Here is a 19,459-nt window from a genome sequence, read left to right on the forward strand (position 1 = left end):
TCGCCCATTGGGCGCCGCGCGGGGAAGGGGGCGGGCCCTTCCCTCTCGCCAATGGGCGGCCGCGCTACGCTGCCTGCGCCGGGAGGTGATTGCGCGAGCCGCCGGGCGGGAGCTGTCCGTCAGTGCGCGGAGCCGGCTGTCAGTCAGGGCCGCGCCGGCCGCTTCTCAGCGCGGGGGCGGCTGGGGCGCGCTGGGCCCGTACTGGGACCGGCTGTGGCGCTGTAGCGGGACGGCGCTGAGGCCGCGCTGCCGCCAGCGCTGAGGCCACACTGGGAGGATACCGGCCCCAGCGCCGGGGCTGCGCTGCGAGCGGCCCCTTGCTGGAAGCCCCCCGCAGAAAGGCGCCCCGAGGCACTGCTCTGCCCCCAGCCCAGGCCAGGCCCAGCCCTGGTGCAGCCCCGAGGGGGCTGCGGCACCAGCCCCCCCCGCCTCCCTGTTCACACCAACACAACGCGTCCACAGGAACCATCCCGCAGCCAGCAGTTGCGGAGCCCTAGGTGTTCCAGCTCAGATACACTTGGGGGGGACGGATCCAGGGCCCAGGATGGAGGCCCCTTCCCCAGTCCTGTTGCAGCCCTGGGCACAAGGTCAGGGCCTGACTGCAAAGGAGGAGCAGGAGCTCGGGGGAACATTCCTGACCTGGAAGTCCTGCCCTTAGCAGCCCCCTGGCACTTTTCCTCCTGGGACATGGACAGACTGAGGCCTCCTGGGACCCCAGAGTCCAGCAGCAAGGTGCTCCTCAGCTTCATTAATACACTGGGAGCCTCTGCTGCTTCTGTCCCCAGTCATGCCCATGGTGGGGCCAAGAACATGTCCCAGGATGCAGCAAGGGTACCAGGAGCAGAAGGCCAAAAGCAGCTCTCAGCTGTGGAAGCTGGCAAGGCACAGAGCTCCTTTGGCTTCATCTCTCGCAGTTCTGGAAGCAAGGAGCAGGGCTGAAGCAAAGATTCATTTCCCCTCTCCTCATTGTGGAGTGAATCTGTCCCTCCTTGTTCTCCAGCCGGCACACATGAGTCTGGCCTCCAGCCACGCAGAAGCTCCAGCCCACTCCAACCTTCCCTGATTTGGGGGGGAGGGAAGCACATTGCCCATGGCAGCACAGCAGTCTGCAAACACAGAAACAGCCAGGAGGGAAGCGCCGAGTTGTTTTTAAAGTTCTGGTGGCTCCAGTCCATGCTGGCAGCTCCCATTTCCTCCTCCTGTTTAGCTGTGGCCAGCAAGGCAACGCATCTGCCTCTTCTGCTTTGATTTCAGCTGCTTTTGCAGACATGTGGATTGGTCTCTGTGCAGAAGAGCCAGAGAGGGAACAGGATCTGAGGTGTTTCATGGCAACTTCAAGAGCCCACTCGGGCCACCACAGTGGGCATGGGAACAGCCACACCACAGTCCTCTATTTGACCCCAGAGTAGATTTCCTGCCCCTCCAGCCCCCAAAAGGAACCCATTTCACGTCCTCCTGGATCTCCCACTTGAGAAGCTCTTTCTGAACCACATCTACCCCAGCAGCACAGCTCCTGGGAGCCTAGAGGCTCACCTCTGCCCTGGACATGGCTGGGCAGCAAGGGCTTCGCAGGGGCAGCCCAGATGCCCACAGCTTCATGGCAGTGCAGGGAGAGCTGTTTCACAAGATCATTTCAGAGGTGAGCAGCACTACAGCCCAGATTGCAAAGCCATCACAGAATCACCAGCTGATGACAGAAGATTTAATGAAGGCATTGACTTAGTCTTCACAACCTGTGCAGTCTTTTGCCTCTCCCAGTGCTCTCCTAGGGCACCAGATACAACCAGCAACTCCTTGTCTACTATGGCCAGGCTTCAATGGCAAGTCATATGAACACAGAAAGCTGTTTTGCATTATCAGAGACCTCAAGCTATGATAGTCTGTCTGTAGGGCTGTGTACTGCAGGTAAAAAACAAGACTCACAGAAAACATACTTTAAAGGCAATGCATCTGTAATTTCCTTTATAAGCAAGCTGTGGTTGTGGTTTCCAGCACACAATCAAGAACTGGCCCCCCTTGCTTGGCCTATGCCAAGTGTAGCATAAAACAGACCTGCTCATTTCCCTAGAGAAATCTCTTCAGCTACCACCTCTCCTCGGCTCTGCTCCCATAAGATCAACCTTTGCATCAAGCCTTGAAAGTCAAACAGCTATGACTGCAGCTTGTACCAGGACTCCCTGTAGAGGGAGGGGAGGAAGCAGGGTACCAGGCACACGCCAGCTAAACTGCCAGCAGGGCTACACTGCCAACACGGTCACCAGCAGAAGTGTCTCCCTCACATCTCAACAGGACACTAGGAGTGAATCGGCAGCCAGTGAAGCCCACGCATCCCAGGTGTCTGCAAATGAGCTGCTGCTATTTGCACATTTCCTAGTGGCCTGAAGTACAAACCCAAGGAGCACGCTGAAGTCATCTAACACATCCAAGCCAACAGTATGAAGGTTCCCATCCAACAACAGCTTCGTTGTCTTTACCTCACACAGGTAAAACTCCCCTGGCTATTCTAAAAATAAAGAACAAGAATCTAGCAGGGCCCAGCCCAAAACAAACTTCAGTGACAGCACTGGGTCTTGCATCTGTTTTGACCTGTACTGGATGAAATCTTCTACTAGCAGTTTTGCAGCAAGAGAGAGGCCCTAGAGCTCCATCCCTCTGTCCAGATACTCATCACCCTCTGAGAAAGTTACGACTCCATGCTGGAAGCTAAACTTACTGTGGCAGTAACACAAAGCACCACTTTCTCCCACGAACAACAAAGCAGAGGGTCTTTATTAGGGTCAAGACCCCTCACAAACCTGCAAGAGATCTCAAATCTGAAGGGCCAAGGGGACAGAGATCACTATAGGCCAGTAAAGCCAGCAACTAAATCAACCTATTTTCGGATTTTTTCAGGCAGTCTAAGCTTTGGAGATCCTCCCCACTGAAGTGGAAGGCCCTGATAACAGTTGTTTTGTACTGGATATACACACACACAGTCTGTTTTAACATTTGTCTGTAATATTTAGATAGAAACTGGCTGGCTGTTGGCAAGTCTCCATGCAAGTTATTTCTAGTGCTCTCACTTGGAGTCTGGTGCAGGAAGTTCTCCTGCAGGAGTGCTGGGCTAGGCGTTCAGCCCTGCGCAGGATGTAGTCGGAGGCTTGCAGAAGTGGCTTGGCTTTGCTGAAGATCGAGTATGTCATCTAAGCACCAGCAGAGTGTTCATCCAGAGACATCTAGGAAATACATGCCTGATAAGGGAGCGTAGAGTGATGCTCCTTGCACCAAGCACAGCGGCAGTTCATACTACGTGGGTGCCCACAACAACAGCTGGATGACCTTAAAGGCAGCCCCATCACATTTGTGTCTTACACAGGATGTGGAAACATCTCCAGTTCAGAGCTTTCTTCCTTGCAGAGCTGATCAGTTCTGGAAACACCACTTGCTAGCTAGCTACGCACATATTGTTTTAGCAAACTGCTGCCTCCACCGCAATGACTCCAAGCTATGCCACTGCGTGTTGTTGTCTCTAAGAAGAGATTGTACCTAACTATTGTCTAGTTTTTAAAAGCCAACAAAAGGTATTAACATGCCTTCCTGCAGGGCAGAAGCACCTCTATATCCACAATACATCCAAACACCCTGCCCGCACCTGTTAAGAAGCTGTTAATTCAATATCCTACAGCACCCATTAGAGCAGGCTCTGTTTGTGTGACTAAGTGCTGTGCTGTTCTCGGACACGTGGGCATCTGACACCGGCATCTGTCAAAAACAGCAGCTGGCTTCCATGGGCTGGGACGACCGCCAGCCACCTGGGTTGGGCCTGAGCCAAACCCCTTTCCCACTGCAATATGACTTCCTCTCTCCCACCTACCCTCAAAGATGAGGGCACAAAGGAGACTAGGATGTTTTCCTTCATGCTGAATCTCTCTTGCTTAAGCACAAAATAAGGTAAACAGGATGTTACTCCGATGTCTGTACCCCCCCCCCAAAAAAACAAAAAAACGTAGCTTTGGATTATCCCAAAAGAGCAGAGGTACTAGAGTCAGGGGGCTGCTGGGCAGCAACAGACAACTGCATCTTCCTTGACCACTTATTTACATGTGGATTTTAATCTTTTTTTGTTTCACCATGTTCTGTGTTATGTTTGTATCAAACTGTGACACAGCTATGACTGAGGGTACAAAAATAACCTCTTTTCAGAAGCTAATGCTCTCCAGGACCAAGAGATGATAAAAGCAAAATACGTAATACATTTTACAAGAAAATTCTCACTAGTTAGATTTAAGAATTCAGAATAATCTTTGTAACATCATACATGGACATAAACATTAATTATATACACATCTGTATTACAATACAGGAATAACTGTAGCTTTTGTTAAACTTCTCTAAGACCCTTTGCAGCTTTTCCTATAAAAGAAAAGCTTTTTCTATAAGCCAACTACTCAAAAAAAAATTCCCCACAATTCATCTAAAATTTGAGTGCTTTAAAGTCAGGCACATCTCAATCTAAAAAAGTGTAAAAGCCAAGGAAATAGAGTTGTTATAGACAGAATCCCACACTGAGATGGGTGTTTATTTAAACAAATCACAGACTGTACAGAATAATCATGAAGTTGTTTAGCATGCACAGTCCCAGATCATCTTTATCGCAACAAATGGCAGTGTACACTCATACTGAAGGAAGATAAAATTCCAAGTCAGGGTCAGTGCAAGAGACTCCTGCAGATAGGTCTGAGACAGAGAAACAATAAGGGACATATTAAGTATATCGAGAAGGAAGTTTTCAATTAGAAAAAGGTTAAATGAAGCAGCAAACATTGTAGTTAGATGATATCCCTGATCAGTATAAACCCCTTCTACAAAGATGGATCTAATTTAAGCTGGGCATGACCTCAATGCATTAGGGAATTCAACAGAGAGATAGCAAAGATGGACACCAGCATTCTAGCAAAGCACTGATCACTAAAAGACTGCTGCAGTTACATATTAAGTCACTACTTTTACACAACTTTCACGCCCTATTAACTCCCCTTCTCCCATTAGCCATCCAAACACTGGACTCGGTCTCTCTTTCCAAACTAGAGGTGGTATGCAATCAATTGATATTGCTACAGCTTGTCACAGTAGCCCCTAAAGGCTGGAGGACTCAAATGGTTGGGGTTACACAAGTGGCAAAGCAGCCATATCACATCTCCGGGCTCCATGGCTCCTATTTCTTTCTGCCTCCTCTTTCTTTGAGTGCCAGGTGAATCAGAGAGCCGCTTGTCATGTTGTAATACGCCAGAGAGTTTGAATCTTTGATGAAGATGCCCTGAGGAGGGAGAGGAAAAGAAGAGTCACAGCAGAAACCTTAATGGTCTCCTTGCTCTTCCCCCTTCCCCCACAGCCCCCCACATGAACGCAGCCCTCTTGGCCCCATTCTCAAAACAGCAATGACAGAATGCTGCAGACTTCAAAAGAAAAACCCTGGAGAGATCTCAGAAGACTGGCACTGGAGGAGGTGGGAATAATGCCAGAGTACAAACAGCCAATATATATCCCTACAAATACATACAGAGTTGGTGGTCACCACTACAAATAAAGCTATTTAGTTTTTTTCACTTCCCTCCTCCCCCCTTAAAAACATGGTTAAGCTTCATTTCTTGCTAAGGGTTGACAGTCTTTGCCCACAGGTGAATTCCCGGGGAGGTAAGAGCACAAAGTTCACTGCTTAGGCAGCAGGTTGTGTATGTGCACACACATGACTGGAAGTAAGCTCTTAAAAAGGAACTGGGCCTCTCTAACAGCTCCTGTCATGAGAGGAAGAGGCAGAGAAACCTCCTTCCTTCAGTGTTTTGGGAAAACCTTTCAGAGCCACCAGGACTTCAGGGTACTCTCACCCACCTTCCAGAGCACACACTACAAAAAACTGCTTCATTCAATGTGGAAAAAAAACCAAAAAACTTTTCATGTTAGAGTTGTGATGAAGTGCTTGCCTTGGCGAGCAACAGGACACTACTATCCTGCTAGCACTTACACTGAGGACCTAACAGCCTTCATTTGTAATAGGCTGATGTCAGAGAAAGCCATCAGGCCTCAAAGGCCTGACGTGCAACAGCGACAATGTGAACATCCACCTATTAACGTGATGCCACCTATTAAGGGCCTGCCCTGCTGAAACACTGTGCAATACTACAACCAACAGTGCTGTATAGGCAGGAAAACCATTCCCTTCTACCGAAGTGGGTGCATTGCAATTTCTTACTTTCTTTAAAGAAAAAGTCAGTATTTGTATGACAAAGCACTGAAATAAAGCAGCATTCAAAGGGCTTACACCCACCTCATACTGCAGCTTTTGTTTCCCAGCCGGCATCCCTGTGGCCTCGTGTATCTTAACCTTTATAACAGACACCTAGGAAGAATCGAAGAGCCTGCTCAGGCTTTTTTTGTACAGTGCAGAGTACAAATGACTAGCATTGCTCCCCCAGCCACACAACCCCAGCCACACAACCCCTCTCATTAAGAGGCCACAGCATAGGGAGCATCCAGAGTTTTACAGCTCCGGTCATGCAGTTCAACTGCTGCTCTCAAAGCAAAGACATTCTGTAACAACACAACAGGGGGTAAAGGCTGGGTTAATAAGCTACATACCTGGTCTGAAAGTGGGAGGGTGAACACCAACACTTGGCCGTTCAGTTTCCATTCAGTCTTGTCCTGCATGTTGGGAACCTGGACTTTGACTGTGACTGGACCCTAGAAGAAAACAAAGGTAACACGTCTTACAGGCAAGGAGACTCAGCACTATGCTAAGAAAGTAGCAGACAAGTTACTTTTATAGACATTTCCAATACTATCACGCTTCTTGATGTCTCAGTACACACAGAAACATATTTGTCTTCAGTACTAAGAAAGTCACTGAATTGCCACCAAAATAACACATTTAGCTGGATTTCCCATATTAGTCCTTGCCATTCGCCAAGTGCCCATATGGTACCAACAGCAAAATTCTTCCATACAGCATTACCGAGACAGCACAAATATAACAAAACATTAAGCAGGAGACAGCTTCACTACGCAAATGACCAGGAAGACAGTATTCCCTTCCTGAAGGATTTAAAATTCAGTCCAGGATGAAGGCAAATATTCAGAAAGGAATTCAGTCTAACATTCAGTTCATGTTGTTATGGAATATATTGTGTCATCATGCTATCATGTTGACATTGAGGTATTAAATCTACCTGCATCTCCAGCTTAGCAGTCCTCTGATCAAAAGCTGATTAGCAGCCTTAGCTCTTCTTTACATTACAATGAACCTGCACCTTACTGTCCTTAATTACAGAGAAGTACCATCTCGCTCAGCTTCTGTATGTAGTATTGCTCTCTTTCCAGTAAAATATAAAGTAATTCAATATACTCAGACATGACAGCATGAAGGAGCCACCTCTCAGGAAGTCACTTTCTCATGAGACACTTTTGCATGCCAGCGCCTCTCTATGCATCAGTAAATTGATTTCACATCCTCTTTAGGCACAGGAAGCTTGTGCACGGTCAGAACTCCAGCACTTCACAACAAGCAGCTGGCTGACTGCAGTGGTGTTTGAAGTAACACACCTTGTTCCTGCGTAGAAACTCCTCTTCTGGCATCAGGCTATCTTCGCTCTTCAGCTTCTTTGAAACTGGCTCATCCTCCATAGGCGGTGGTGGGTGAACAGGAGGCATTGGGGCAGGGGAAGGAACTGGTGCCACAGGAGGAGCTGGAACGAATGCTGAAATGGGACAGAGGGGGAACAAAACTTGCGGTCACACACTAAGTGTGCAGCAGATACTTCCTTACACAAACACTTTAGTAGACTGGTAAAGGCTGAGAAGAAATACTACAATATACTGAGGAAGCTACCACAACCAATGGTGGCAAGCAGACTTAGAATATTAGAAGATCTTTTATACAGGTAAACAGTCCAGGAAAAGACAACAAGCAGCATAAGTTTCCTGCAGCTCACACAAAAAAAGAAAAAGCTCTGTTTGGCATGCAGCAATGCCATCACCTCAGTGGAATTAAAACACTGTTTTTACATTGTGCTTTCCAACTTAAAAATGTCTAATGCTATTAAGTCACTATGAGGAACAAAGCTAGCCAATAGCTTTTCCTTCTGCAGTAGTAATTTCTGTAACAAGCTGCAATACCCAGTGAGGTACGACTGATAACTCTGGCCAGCAGTTCCTCTTCACTCTAGTTCCTTTTGGAAAGCAGCATGGATTCTTAACCTTCACCTGGTCAGGTTCCCAGGGAAGCTGAATGGGGACACAGAGGTAAATATTCCACCAGCAAGACAGAACCCTCACGCTGTATTTCCACAATTCAGCAGGAGTCTTAACCCCAGAAGCAGGAGTACCACCAGAAACTTGATATCAAACACCAAAAACACCCCAACGAAGAGAGTTACCATTTGCAGTCCCAAGTACAGGCCTTCATCAGAGGCATGGGGGGAGGGGAGGGTAATCAAACCTCAAACCCATGTTAGACAGGAATTAGTTGACAATTAACTGGAAAGGACTGAGATTACCAACCTGTTGGTACAATCATGGGAGGTGGGCGGGGGCTCATGATGGGAGGAGCAGATGGTGGCATCGGGACAACATTGATACGTGGGGTATGGATTATTGGCGGCATAGGGGTGGCTATGACGGATCCCGGAGGCAAACGGACCACAGAAGTCATTGGGGGACGAGGCATGACTGGAACTGCAGAAACAACAGCGGCACGAACAGGAGGCGGCATCTGGAGAGAGAGAAGGCATTTTTGTTAGCAGGTACGTACAGGAATGATTATGTCAGCGCTGTTCAAGCCTTGATTAAAGTTACCAGGGCAATACAGTGAGGATTTCTGCTGGGCACAGACTTGTTGTGAACTTGTGGACTTGTTTGCACGCCCACTGTACGGGCAGCCTGTAAACTGGCAAAGAAACCTCAGTAATGCATTAGCAGTTCTTCCCTCCTTTATCTTAAAGGGGGAGCTCTTTCAGAGTCATGTAGCAGAACCTGAGCAATCTCATGACATCAAGGCAATTTGGAGGAAGAGGCATGGGGGACAGAGTGAGCCATCTGAAAGCATTTTTTTAACCTACAAGTATGTTTGTTCTGCATTACGCCTTTTTACCCTTTAGTCCAGAAGGCGTCCACCCATTTATTTGTTAGCCACACTTCCTCCGATTTCTCACTGCCCAAGTTTTTCCTCTGCCCAGCTGATCATCAACTCTGATACCTCTAAGGATGAGAAACTGAAAAACACCACCTAAGTTTTATTTTACTTAAGGATGAGAAATTGAAAAGCCCCACCTAAGTTTTATTTTCAATTTCTAACAGTAAATTCAGTAGGGTTTCTCTGATGGTATAAGAGCCATCTTAACTCCAAATCTGATTCCAGCCAGTGGCCTACTATGACCCTTGGGCTTCATCAGGACTTTCTTCCAATTAACTACGACAGCAGCCGTTTGCTTTTGGAAGCCCAAACACTTACTGAGGGCGGACGAGGCACGGATGTGATAGGCTGAGCACTCGCTGGGGGATTCGATGCTGATGAAGGAGGGGGTGGCTGGGGCATTTCATTGGGTTTGCTGGGACCGATCTTCTCTTTGCTGTCATCTTCCGGCACCAGCCCCTTGGCCTTATGGATAGCTTCAATTTGCTCTTGAAGAGTGATATTGGCCTGAGCAGCCTGCTGTGTGCGGGCCATGCTGCCCGAGTGGCCGTCCCAGGTCACCTGACAAGACAAAATAGATCATTCAGCCTGTCAAGGTTATCATGAGAGTTACAGATAAAGCAAGAGAGCAGTTTTACAGAATAAAATTCAAAAAAACTTCCATCTCTGAGCATGCAGAATACTGTAAGAACCTGTTAAAGCAGAGTTTGCACACTACCTTTTCTTCTGGTTTTTGAATTTCTTCTTCACCAATCTTTTTACCAATAGCAGTCTCTTCTACACCAAAGATATCCGTACGGCGTTCTGCCAGCTGCTTCAAACTGCTTTCAATATCCAAACCTGCAGAAATACACAGGCAAAAAAGAGATAGTCTTATCCCAAGTGATACAATGAAGTCAAACATGACCAAGTCTCTTTTAATGATTTTTAAACCATTTGGTACCAAAGGGTGTAGTGTTGCCTTTTCCAGAAAGGTACTGCAGCTTGTCAGCAGCAGCTAATGCTCTTTGCATTCAACTTTACAGAAAGGCTCTAATGTGCTAATGACAAACATATCCACACAATCAGCACATTAAACATATAGAATGGAAAGTTACCTTTAAGATGGTCCTTATCAGTGGAACTATGGGGTACAAAGCTCACAGAGCTAATCTAGGAACTGGGTTTTGCAAGTCCTGTCAGATGCTCAAACTAACCTGGGGCATAAACTTCATCATCACTCTGTTTTTCACGGATAGATCGATCACGTTGCTCCAACCATCGAGGATCTAGGAGACCAATTCGCATGTGTTCTTGCATTTTACTGGCAGGAATTTTCTCTCCAGTGATGGGGGAAACAAGATACTCATCTGGAGCTGGGGCAGGTGGTAATGGCTTTGAGGCTGCAAAAACAAAACCATAACGTTAAAAACACATTACCATAGGATGCAGCTTAGAAAAAAAAAATGCATTTGTGATTATTCAGTAAGAGATTACATTGCTCTTCACCAGCATAATTTACCTTTGGGATCATAATCTTTCCGCACAATGACCTGATCTGGTGTGGGAGGAAGAGGTGGTGGCATTGGGGTTTCTGGAGGAGGAGGAACCTTCTGACCTTCATCTTCATCATCTGAGCCCTTGTTTATGGGGAGAGAAAAAAAAAAAAAATCTGTCTCATAACCAAGTTCTAGTAGTCAAATATCTACACAAAACATTTACCAGAACAGCATAGAAATCCTATGCAGCACTGGAATAACTGATTATACAGCTTCTAAGCAACTGAGCTATTTTTTCTCCAGATAACTATGCTATACTGGTTCCTCTGGATAAACACGATTCAGAAATTCAGTAGGCCCACAGGAGGAAGCAAGCGCTCCTCAGCTTCCACATTACCACAGCATGGCAAGCAGGGGCTTATGGTTAACCATTCTCTTGTTCTTTGTTAACAGCCAAACAGCTAATATACTGCGGGAAGAGGAAGAGTCTAAAACGAGTCATCTCTGTGTGTTTCAGACTCTCCACAGAAGAGAGACCAAAAGGCTTGATCACAGAAATAAAATTCATACCATTAAGGTGACAATTTCTGGATTTATCACTTGAAAACTGTACTGTTGTGGAGAATACTGAACATATCATATTCAAGCAATTCAGCAGAAACAGGTTGTTTTGAAATGCCATCAGAAGAAAACAATCATTTCCTCAAGAAACTGAGGAGCTTATTAGTGAAAATAAAGAGCCATATAAACTACACTCAAATCTTATGGGACAAAAGTAAAGCTGACTGTATTGGCTAGTTACCTCATCCATATCCTGCACTTGTGTGTCTTGATCCAGCTGAGATGGGGCCTCATCTGTTTTCTCTTGCTTTTCATCTTCTTCATCTGATTCCACCTCCATTTCTACCTCCTCACTTTCCCCAAACTTCTCATAACGTTCCTGTATCAGGATGCGAGCTCCCAACTCTTCTGGAGTCGTGGGAGGAGGGAAATTCCCTGCAATGCAGAAAACTCCTCAGTTTCTCTGTTCCATTTCATTACTGAGCAGACAGACAGAAGTACCAGTTTCTCAGAGGAAAAGCAATTTCTTTAAAAAGCAGTGGTATCAAAAAGCTCATAGGAGCAAGGCTATCTAGAAAGGAACGGATGGAATCTAGACAGACATATGCATGACAGCTGAAGATGAAGGCACCTATAGGTGAAAGCAAACACTAGGAAGTGGGACGAGTTCCACTTCTCCACTTTCATCTGGACAGCAGACACCACTGCAGTCCTGAATCTCCTGCAAAGAGAACATTACTGACTCCTGAAGAAAAAGAACCCTGTACACAGTCATTAAAAGGCTCTTCCTTTGATCTTTGAAAGATATGCAGCTGTAAAAACTGATGTCCATTTAAAACAGCATTTCAGGACCTCTCTCAGGAAGAAAAGCATAATCCTCACTCATAAGAAGCAGAGTTTCAAAGAGATTACAATGCTTAGCTTCAGAACCTTGCTCATTGGGCTGGAAGTCAACTGTTTCCACCACCACAAAGTCATGCCAATCAATCTGGGCATAAGCAACACGCTCCTTTTCTTTCTCCTCCTCCTCTTTCTTTCTCTCCCGTTCCTGGAACTTTGCCCACTCCACTCTGTAATATACCTGTACAAGGAGATACAAAACATCAAGTCTCAGACTGGAGAGCACATCACAACTATCTTTACAACATCTAAAAGTTTATGTTATTAGTTCTTTTAGGAGGCAGTTTTACAAGCATTACTTCGGAGGCTTGGCAGAGCTTGTTATATTTAATTTAAAAATGAAGGTCTGCCTATTGATTGAAATACTCCACCAGCTTTGTAAAGCAGCTTTCTGAAGCTGCAACTGCAAGGTTCTCAGATTAAGACTATACATTCCAGATACGACATGATTTAGGTATCACTGAAGATTCACAGTCAGCAAGCAGTTCACAAACATCTTGTCATGACCCTGTAAAATCACCTTTCCAACAGCAAAAGCAGTCAGAGGAAGACAGAAGGAAACAAAACAAAACAAGAAAACAACCCCCCCCCCCCGCAACCTATCAAAAGAATTACAATTGACCAAGGTGTCACAGTGAAGTTGTTCGACAAGGAAAAATGTTTTACTTTTCTAAGCTCTTGAAAATGGTATAGTGCATAATCAAGTGCTCAGACGAAGTTCTCCTGTATTTTGAAAGCTATTGAAATATCCTTTATGTACTACAAGTATCTACCCTCTGTGCTCTCACATATAAACTACCCCCAACACTAGCTAGCAGTTTAAAAGCAAGCTTAGGTACCCTGATATTCAAGTCACTCTTGTGAATATGGTGGATATGTCAGTTTTATTCTCTGTTAATTTATATTTGCTGTCAATAAATTAGAAGCATGCAAAAAAGAAGAATTCAAAACAACCAAAATGCTTCAGCAATTTTGGAAATTATTCATACATTACCTGATCTAGAACTTCTTTGGGATTTTCAGCCTCCTTCTTGAGTTTGATGAGTAAGCCTTTAGGCGGGATTAAGATCTGAAACATAGTTTGCATGACAGTTGGTGACGTTTTCTTTTGCCAAAGCCTCCTTGAAAGCAATTATTCTATTTCAACATTCATGAAAATATTACAAGACCCCTTGAGGCTATGTTCCAATTCTCCTATTCCTACACTGTTATTAGTTACCGCCTATACTTGCACTTAAAATGTTCACTATTGGCTTTGCTATCCATTGTCCGCATTTTAAAAAAAGCGACTTCTACAAGCAACTTCTACTTGCATTACAATAGCGTCTGATATACTTAAATAACAACCCACTGTGTTAAAATACTGCACACTTGTTGCCAACTACTTTCAAGACATCCACTCTATTCGCTCACAGATTTAAAAGAGGAACTGCATATATTTCTACTCTGGCTGTTTTCTAGGGCTTCAGCAGTTTTCAAACGCATTACTGCTGTTGAAGGGATCAACTGGACAGCTAAACTGCCAAGAATACCTTGGTGTACTGTTCAACTAGCTTAGTGAAGTAGTTAAATAGACTGTGCTGTGGGCGAAGGAAGTCAAACTGATAGTTTCTTTGCTCCTTCTGCATCAGCTGAGTTAGGAACTGCCGGCCATTCCGAGCCACAAACTGTGCCGTTAGCTTCACCACATCCAAGTCAAAGGCTGAGATTGAAGGAGGATCTGCAATGAACTCAAACTCCGGAGGTGGCTCCTTTGGGACAATTGTTTCCTGGATCACCTGGGCCTGCACCTACAGAGCAGAACAGGAACAACTCAGTGCACTCAAAAAATTGTTACCAATCAAACACTTGGGAAAGCTCGTTTGTCCTGCAGCTGTTGAGAGAAAGTCACAACACTAGATGTTTGGGTAACTGCAAGGATGGGAAAAATTGGTAATGCAGGGTGTATCTGAGCATCTGTACTTAGGCCTACTATAAAACAAACGTCACTCCAACATCTAACAAAAGTGGAAACTATCAAGACTTCAGGATGGATCAATCCATGGTCAGCATAACCGTTGGCCACACAAAGCATGTATCAGACAGATTCAGTCAGTGCCCTTTTTCCATCCAACACATACTCGACAAAGATAGACAATATTCTTAAGCACAGGACTACACAAGATTACTTAGCAACATTTTGTACCCCACATTTTGAGAGGAGAAGTCAAGTCTTTCTGGCAGAAAACAAAACAAAACAAAAAAAAAGACCAAAGGAACCCCAGGAAATATTTCCATAAAACAGTGCATGCAACAAGGAGTCCGAGGGATTCTAAAGTATTTGCCTATGGCAGAAGTCATAAACTGTTACAACTCAAGTGATCACTAGTGTTAAGTACCATACAAGTCACCACATACCTAAATGTAATTAAAAGGGATCAATTAATACACTATATTCTCTATTTTACACACAATTTTGAGTTATCAGCAACTAGGACATGTATCTGCATCAAAAGACAAAGTCCTGGACGCAAAGAATTCCAAACATATCAGTGCTGTCTTTGCTGCAAATGTATAAATGAAATAAACGCTCCATTTGCATTGTCTTTCAGACCTTCTGTTCAAATACCAGGGTGTGACTAAGAATAATTAGCAGCCAAGTTCAACAAAAGTGAAAAGGAATAGCTCACCTTCTGTGGAAGCTGTTGCTGAGCACTCTGCTGCTGCTGCATAACCTTGGGAATAGCAGCTGAGGGCTCCTGTGCTTTACCCTCTTTGAACTCGCTGACTTTGTGCCGGTAGTAGGCATGGTAAGGATCGTTGGGATTCAAGAAATTAAACTTGGGGTTATTTATTTCATTCTGACGAATTCGAGCTTCAAATTCTGGACCATTTCTGGAGGAGCAAAAAAAAATTGTTTAGATGAATGGGTATCACCTCAAGTGTAAATGTCTACTTCTTTCATAGCGAGACATGTTGGAAAATGAGCCTCTCAGAAGACGATTCTCTCTCCTATGTGAAAGAATGCTACTGCTCTCCAAGTAACTCACACCCAACATAGCAGCCAGTTATATAGGTATAAGTTAAATACATTTGTCCTAATTTAGTCTGTAACACTTCACGTGCAATATTTCTTAAGACAGTTAAAACCTCACAATCACCAAGTGTTCCACAATCTCATTTGACTTGCATACAAACAAAACCATGTACTGGATTACATGACTTACTGGATAAAGTTTACAGGTGGCTTACTAGACCATTTTAATATCACTGGGATATATTCATGAGTCTTTAAGAACATACTCACCTCTTTTTCAAGTTCATAGAAGGAAAAAAAAACAGGTAATTATTAGCCAGTGCAGAGACTGACCACACTGGAATGCTGCATTTATGGGAGCCGTAGGTTCAGGTAACTGAACTTGTAGTTTGGGTAACTTCTGTTTCCACTCCAGAGTGAACAGCCATTTATTTCTCAGAGTAGTTTGAGGAATTTAACAGCTGCTGTAGCATGTTTCTATTCATATTCTCCATTTACCTCTAAATTTTATTTAGGCACTAAGCTTCTTCCAAAAGAAGAGGTCTCTTTACCATACAAAAATGATACTACAGTCCCTTACTTATCCTCTAAACAAGTCAAGAATCCCAGCCAGCATTTCAGACAGTGAACAGTGTAACTAATTTCATTTAGTAATTGCCTTAAACCAACAGTGACAACCGTTCCATTTTAGTGATATGAAAACACTTGGTGTTCAGCCTATCCGCATGCCATGAGGCTTGAGAATTGACACAACCAGCTGAGGTATTTACCTTCAGTGCTATTTGTACACTGCCAAGAAGACCAAGATCCGGTCCCTTGACACCTTACATAGTGCTATGACAGCCAGAAATACTTAAGCATTTGGGAGGAGGGAAGGGTGGAGTGGGGGGGGGGGAGAGCCTAGCTAGCACTAAGAGCTTGCATTTTTAGATTAATGAAATTAGGTACATGAAAGAAGCCCAATTCAGTAAAATCTAACTTTTAGACTCCTCCTATAAATTTGAGATCTATGCTCACACTAAGCAACATATTTCAAGTCAACAGGAAAAAAAATCCTGTACACATGAAGGAAAGTTCATCTCATCCTAAGACAGGACAGGATCATTCTCTGGAGGCATGTACTTCTCTCCCCTGGCTACAAAAGGAAAGAAAGATGCTTGGGTCAGACTTGGATGGCTACAGTTAGAGAACACAAATCCCAGCCACTGAAGCAGTTTACAAAGCTGTACACAAATAGGTATGAGACTTAGCCTCAGGGCTCAGAAACAAAGTGAGCACTTTGTACTGGCAAGCTCATCACCTACTATTTGCCTACACATTGTGAAATACAGTTATGACACCTCCTCTTAGCTTAATTACTCAATGGAGCACTGGTAACTATGCTCCCTTTTTACCTGCAATTCTGCTTCCCTTCAAGTCAAGTCACAACAAAATGACTGTTCTAGTTTCTATATCCACAGTGACAGGAGCACTGGAAGAAAAGAGGCACGAAAAACCCTGAAAACATGAGACAACACTAGTGTCATTTACCTGGCTACGAAGCTGGCAGTCTTGTCAACAATATTCCTGACCTCTGGAGGAGGGTAAATAATTCCTACCACAGGCTTGGCTGGTGCCGCTTCCTCTTTTGGCTCCTCTTCTGGCTGCAGTAAAGAGATAGAGAGAGATATAAATAATTTCCTACAGTCCTCTGTACTGCTGCCTTGTAACTATAACACTCCTGACAGCCACTTCATCATTCATAAGATGGTTAGGTGATGGTACAGGAAGAGATCTTTCATTGCAGAGTTTGCAATCAGTAGGTCAATATATTAAGCTGTAATAACCTAAATCAAAGCTGATAAGAGAAAGAACTTCAAATAATATTTGAATAGCAAGCTATCTACCAGCATCGGGCTGTGAAAGCACATTCTGGTAGGCTGCAAACGGAGACTGGGTTTATTCTGAATTGGTCAGCTTGAAAAATTCACTTCCCTTCTCTCAATTTCCTCATCTGCATTGGAAATAACGATCCTAGCATGCCTTTACAAAATGCTTTGTAATATCATGCTTAATGCTATATCAGAACTACGTATTCCAACCAGCAACCCAATTGCTTGACAGAACTGTCTATTCTGTACCCCAGCACCCAAATCATTTTACTGTTCTGATGAAAAAAATCTTATCCTTTCTGCTCTGATAGGTTTAACAATCTGAATCAACAGCCCACTCCTGGCCTCCCAGGGTGAAAAGATAATATTTGCCTGCTTGTCAAGGGCATCTGCTGCAGAGGCTGATATAGCAAGGCAATAATAAGGAAGGCCATTCCATGGGAACCGTAAATGTCTTTCCAGCAATTTTACTATTTCAGCCTTGACCCTGAGTAGGTTATAAACACCGAAGCAAGAGGCAGTGGAGGAGAATGCCTATAAGAACAAATTCAGGGAAAAATTTAGCATTGCTAAATAGGTTTGGAAGTTATGAGCATTCTTAGCAGCTTGTAGGACTACAAAAAGCTAGAATCTGAATGATTAACTCCAGATTAAATAAAATATAGCTTTTTAATCATATTGAGGTTGCATCAAAAGCTTTTTTTCATAGATGAGACTAAACTCAGCAAGGTATTTTCCTCACAGATATTAAAGGAGGATCTGAGCTAAAAATCCCAGAACTCTTCCTAAGAAGAGTTTGGAATTTTAAAACACTGCTACTAGTTTTGTTGACTTTGTGGAGACTCCAAGTCAGAAGGTGGTTTTGTGCTGAATGCAACTTTAATAGAATATTCTGTAAGGAAAAAGGCACCATAAACCTTTGTTTTTCATTCCCATTCCCTGAGAACCAGAATGTCTGAGAACCTGAAAGAGAAAGCAACACCACACTTGAGGGACATTTTTATTTGAATACCATGCTGAGTTGCCTTGTTAATTTATATTTATGAAAGTGACTGGGTATTTATTTGGAACTAGGACTTTCCTCCTAACTGCGTTTGCTACACCAAAGCACGTAAGCAGTGATATCCCAGGTGCAGTTGCATGGCGGCCTTAGTCCGGGCTGCTGCGCCTCTACCCTGTGCACTAGCCCTACAGCTTTAGCGGCCATACAACAGGCCAGTTCAACATACTCTTTCAATTGTAAATTAACCGTACCAGGATCAGTTAGATCAGCTCCTTACACTGGCTTACTGCATGGCTGCACAAGTGCTAATGCTAGTGTGGGGAAGAGCAGGAATGCACAACCAGGATGGCAGCTAAAGCTATACTAGAACATCACATTTACAGAAGGCCAAAAAAGGTACCTTTGAAGGCAAATATGACTGAAACAGAACAATCAAGAATATCTGAAAGCACTAGAAGAACGTGAGAGACTAAACCCCCTAAGTCATACTGGGAGAGGTTTCTTAAGTCTTTTCCAAGCTTTTGCTCATCCTTGCCAAGGGCACGGCTGTTTCCACAGTTAATGGCAAACATTCACTTCCTTCACTCTTACAATCCCTTTCCATGAAAGGAGCTGTGCTTACCCGGCAGGGTACCATTTGCCCCCACCCAGCTAGCTAAAAATGTATAGGGAACCGCGGGTGAGCCCTATGGGTGCAGTACAAAATAACAGAATGGAAATGCAGCTGTCCCAAAACCAAGAGAAATGAGTAAAACCCAGAAGCCACCGACCAAAAGAAACCCAGTGAACCCAGATCGCTAAAACGCAACAGGAAATACTGAACAAAACGCTGCCTCTACATCCCAAAAATACACCCGTAAAACGAGAACTGGGCTCGCACTCCCCGCACTCCCAGCTCCACGCGAGGAGCCGCGGAGCGCTCCCCGCTTCAGCTGCCGCCGGACCCCAGGGGCTGCGGCCGCGGCCTGCGGCCCCTCCGGGCACAGCGGGCCGCCCGGCTGCCCTGCAACGACCACCCCGCTCCCGCGCGGCCCGTACCGGTTTGCTCTCCGCGGGCGGCGCTGGCTGCGCCGGAGGCATCGCTTGCACGGGTCCGGCCGGCATGGTGACCCCTCGGGGCGGCGGGGGCCGCTTCCCGGCTGCAGCCGCTCCTTGTCCGCCGCTGGCGAGATCCCAACAGCACCGACACCACCACGGACGAAATGGCGGCCGGCGCTCCGAGCTGCGCACGCGCGCCGAGCGTGACGCACGGGGCGCGCGAAGGGGAACCGCGGACGCACGCGCTGCTCGCGGAGTACGGTTCACCCTGGGGGCTGGCGGAGGAGCAGGGCGCATGCGCGGCGGAAAGTGCCATTGACGGGCCACATGGAGGGGTGGAGCGTTCCATTGCGGAGGCCGGGGGCAGCGGGCCGCGCCGCGGGGGCGTGGCCTGGCGCGGTTGCCGTGGCAGCGGGCCGCGCCGGACGG

General features: G+C 45.5%; 2 protein-coding genes across 3 annotated transcripts in view; both read right to left on the reverse strand.

Moving 5' to 3' along the window:
* TBC1D10A (TBC1 domain family member 10A) overlaps window positions 1-3,182 on the reverse strand; it is a 20,165-nt gene extending 16,983 nt beyond the window's left edge. The window contains exon 1 of the mRNA XM_026076578.1: window positions 3,063-3,182. Coding sequence (XP_025932363.1) covers window positions 3,063-3,182 — 120 coding nt within the window. The remainder of the gene's footprint in view (window positions 1-3,062) is intronic.
* Window positions 3,183-4,072: 890 nt separating this feature from the next.
* SF3A1 (splicing factor 3a subunit 1) lies at window positions 4,073-19,288 on the reverse strand. Of its 2 annotated transcripts, XM_026076571.1 has the most exons (17): window positions 19,031-19,288; window positions 16,649-16,761; window positions 15,389-16,253; window positions 14,772-14,976; window positions 13,635-13,892; window positions 13,097-13,171; window positions 12,133-12,283; window positions 11,444-11,637; window positions 10,665-10,782; window positions 10,360-10,545; window positions 9,882-10,003; window positions 9,482-9,724; window positions 8,533-8,743; window positions 7,576-7,730; window positions 6,616-6,717; window positions 6,305-6,376; window positions 5,054-5,296 (listed from the first exon to the last, which is right to left on the reverse strand). In XM_026076571.1, the coding sequence occupies exons 3-17, from the start codon at window positions 15,403-15,405 to the stop codon at window positions 5,195-5,197; spliced, it is 2,211 nt and encodes a 736-aa protein (XP_025932356.1). In that variant the 5' UTR covers window positions 15,406-16,253; window positions 16,649-16,761; window positions 19,031-19,288; the 3' UTR covers window positions 5,054-5,194. The 2 variants fall into 2 exon arrangements, with proteins under 2 accessions (XP_025932355.1, XP_025932356.1); XM_026076570.1 differs by lacking the exon at window positions 15,389-16,253 and having other exon boundaries at window positions 4,073-5,296.
* Between the last annotated feature and the right edge of the window lie 171 nt (window positions 19,289-19,459).

Source organism: Apteryx rowi, unplaced genomic scaffold (assembly GCF_003343035.1).
Source record: "Apteryx rowi isolate R43461 unplaced genomic scaffold, aptRow1 scaffold_434, whole genome shotgun sequence".
In the NCBI taxonomy this organism is placed as follows: Eukaryota; Metazoa; Chordata; class Aves; order Apterygiformes; family Apterygidae; genus Apteryx; species Apteryx rowi.

What these genes read in the sequence shown, in the direction of transcription:
- SF3A1 (XM_026076570.1), bottom strand. Translation starts at nt 19,096, where the DNA reads ATGCCGGCCGGACCCGTGCAAGCGATGCCTCCGGCGCAGCCAGCGCCG. An exon ending in TTCAAAAACCAGAAGAAAAG is followed by an intron (nt 9,725 to 9,881) that starts GTAGTGTGCAAA and finishes TTGTCTTGTCAG; the next exon opens with GTGACCTGGGACGGCCACTC. An exon ending in CCGTGCCTCGTCCGCCCTCA is followed by an intron (nt 8,744 to 9,481) that starts GTAAGTGTTTGG and finishes CTCTCTCTCCAG; the next exon opens with ATGCCGCCTCCTGTTCGTGC.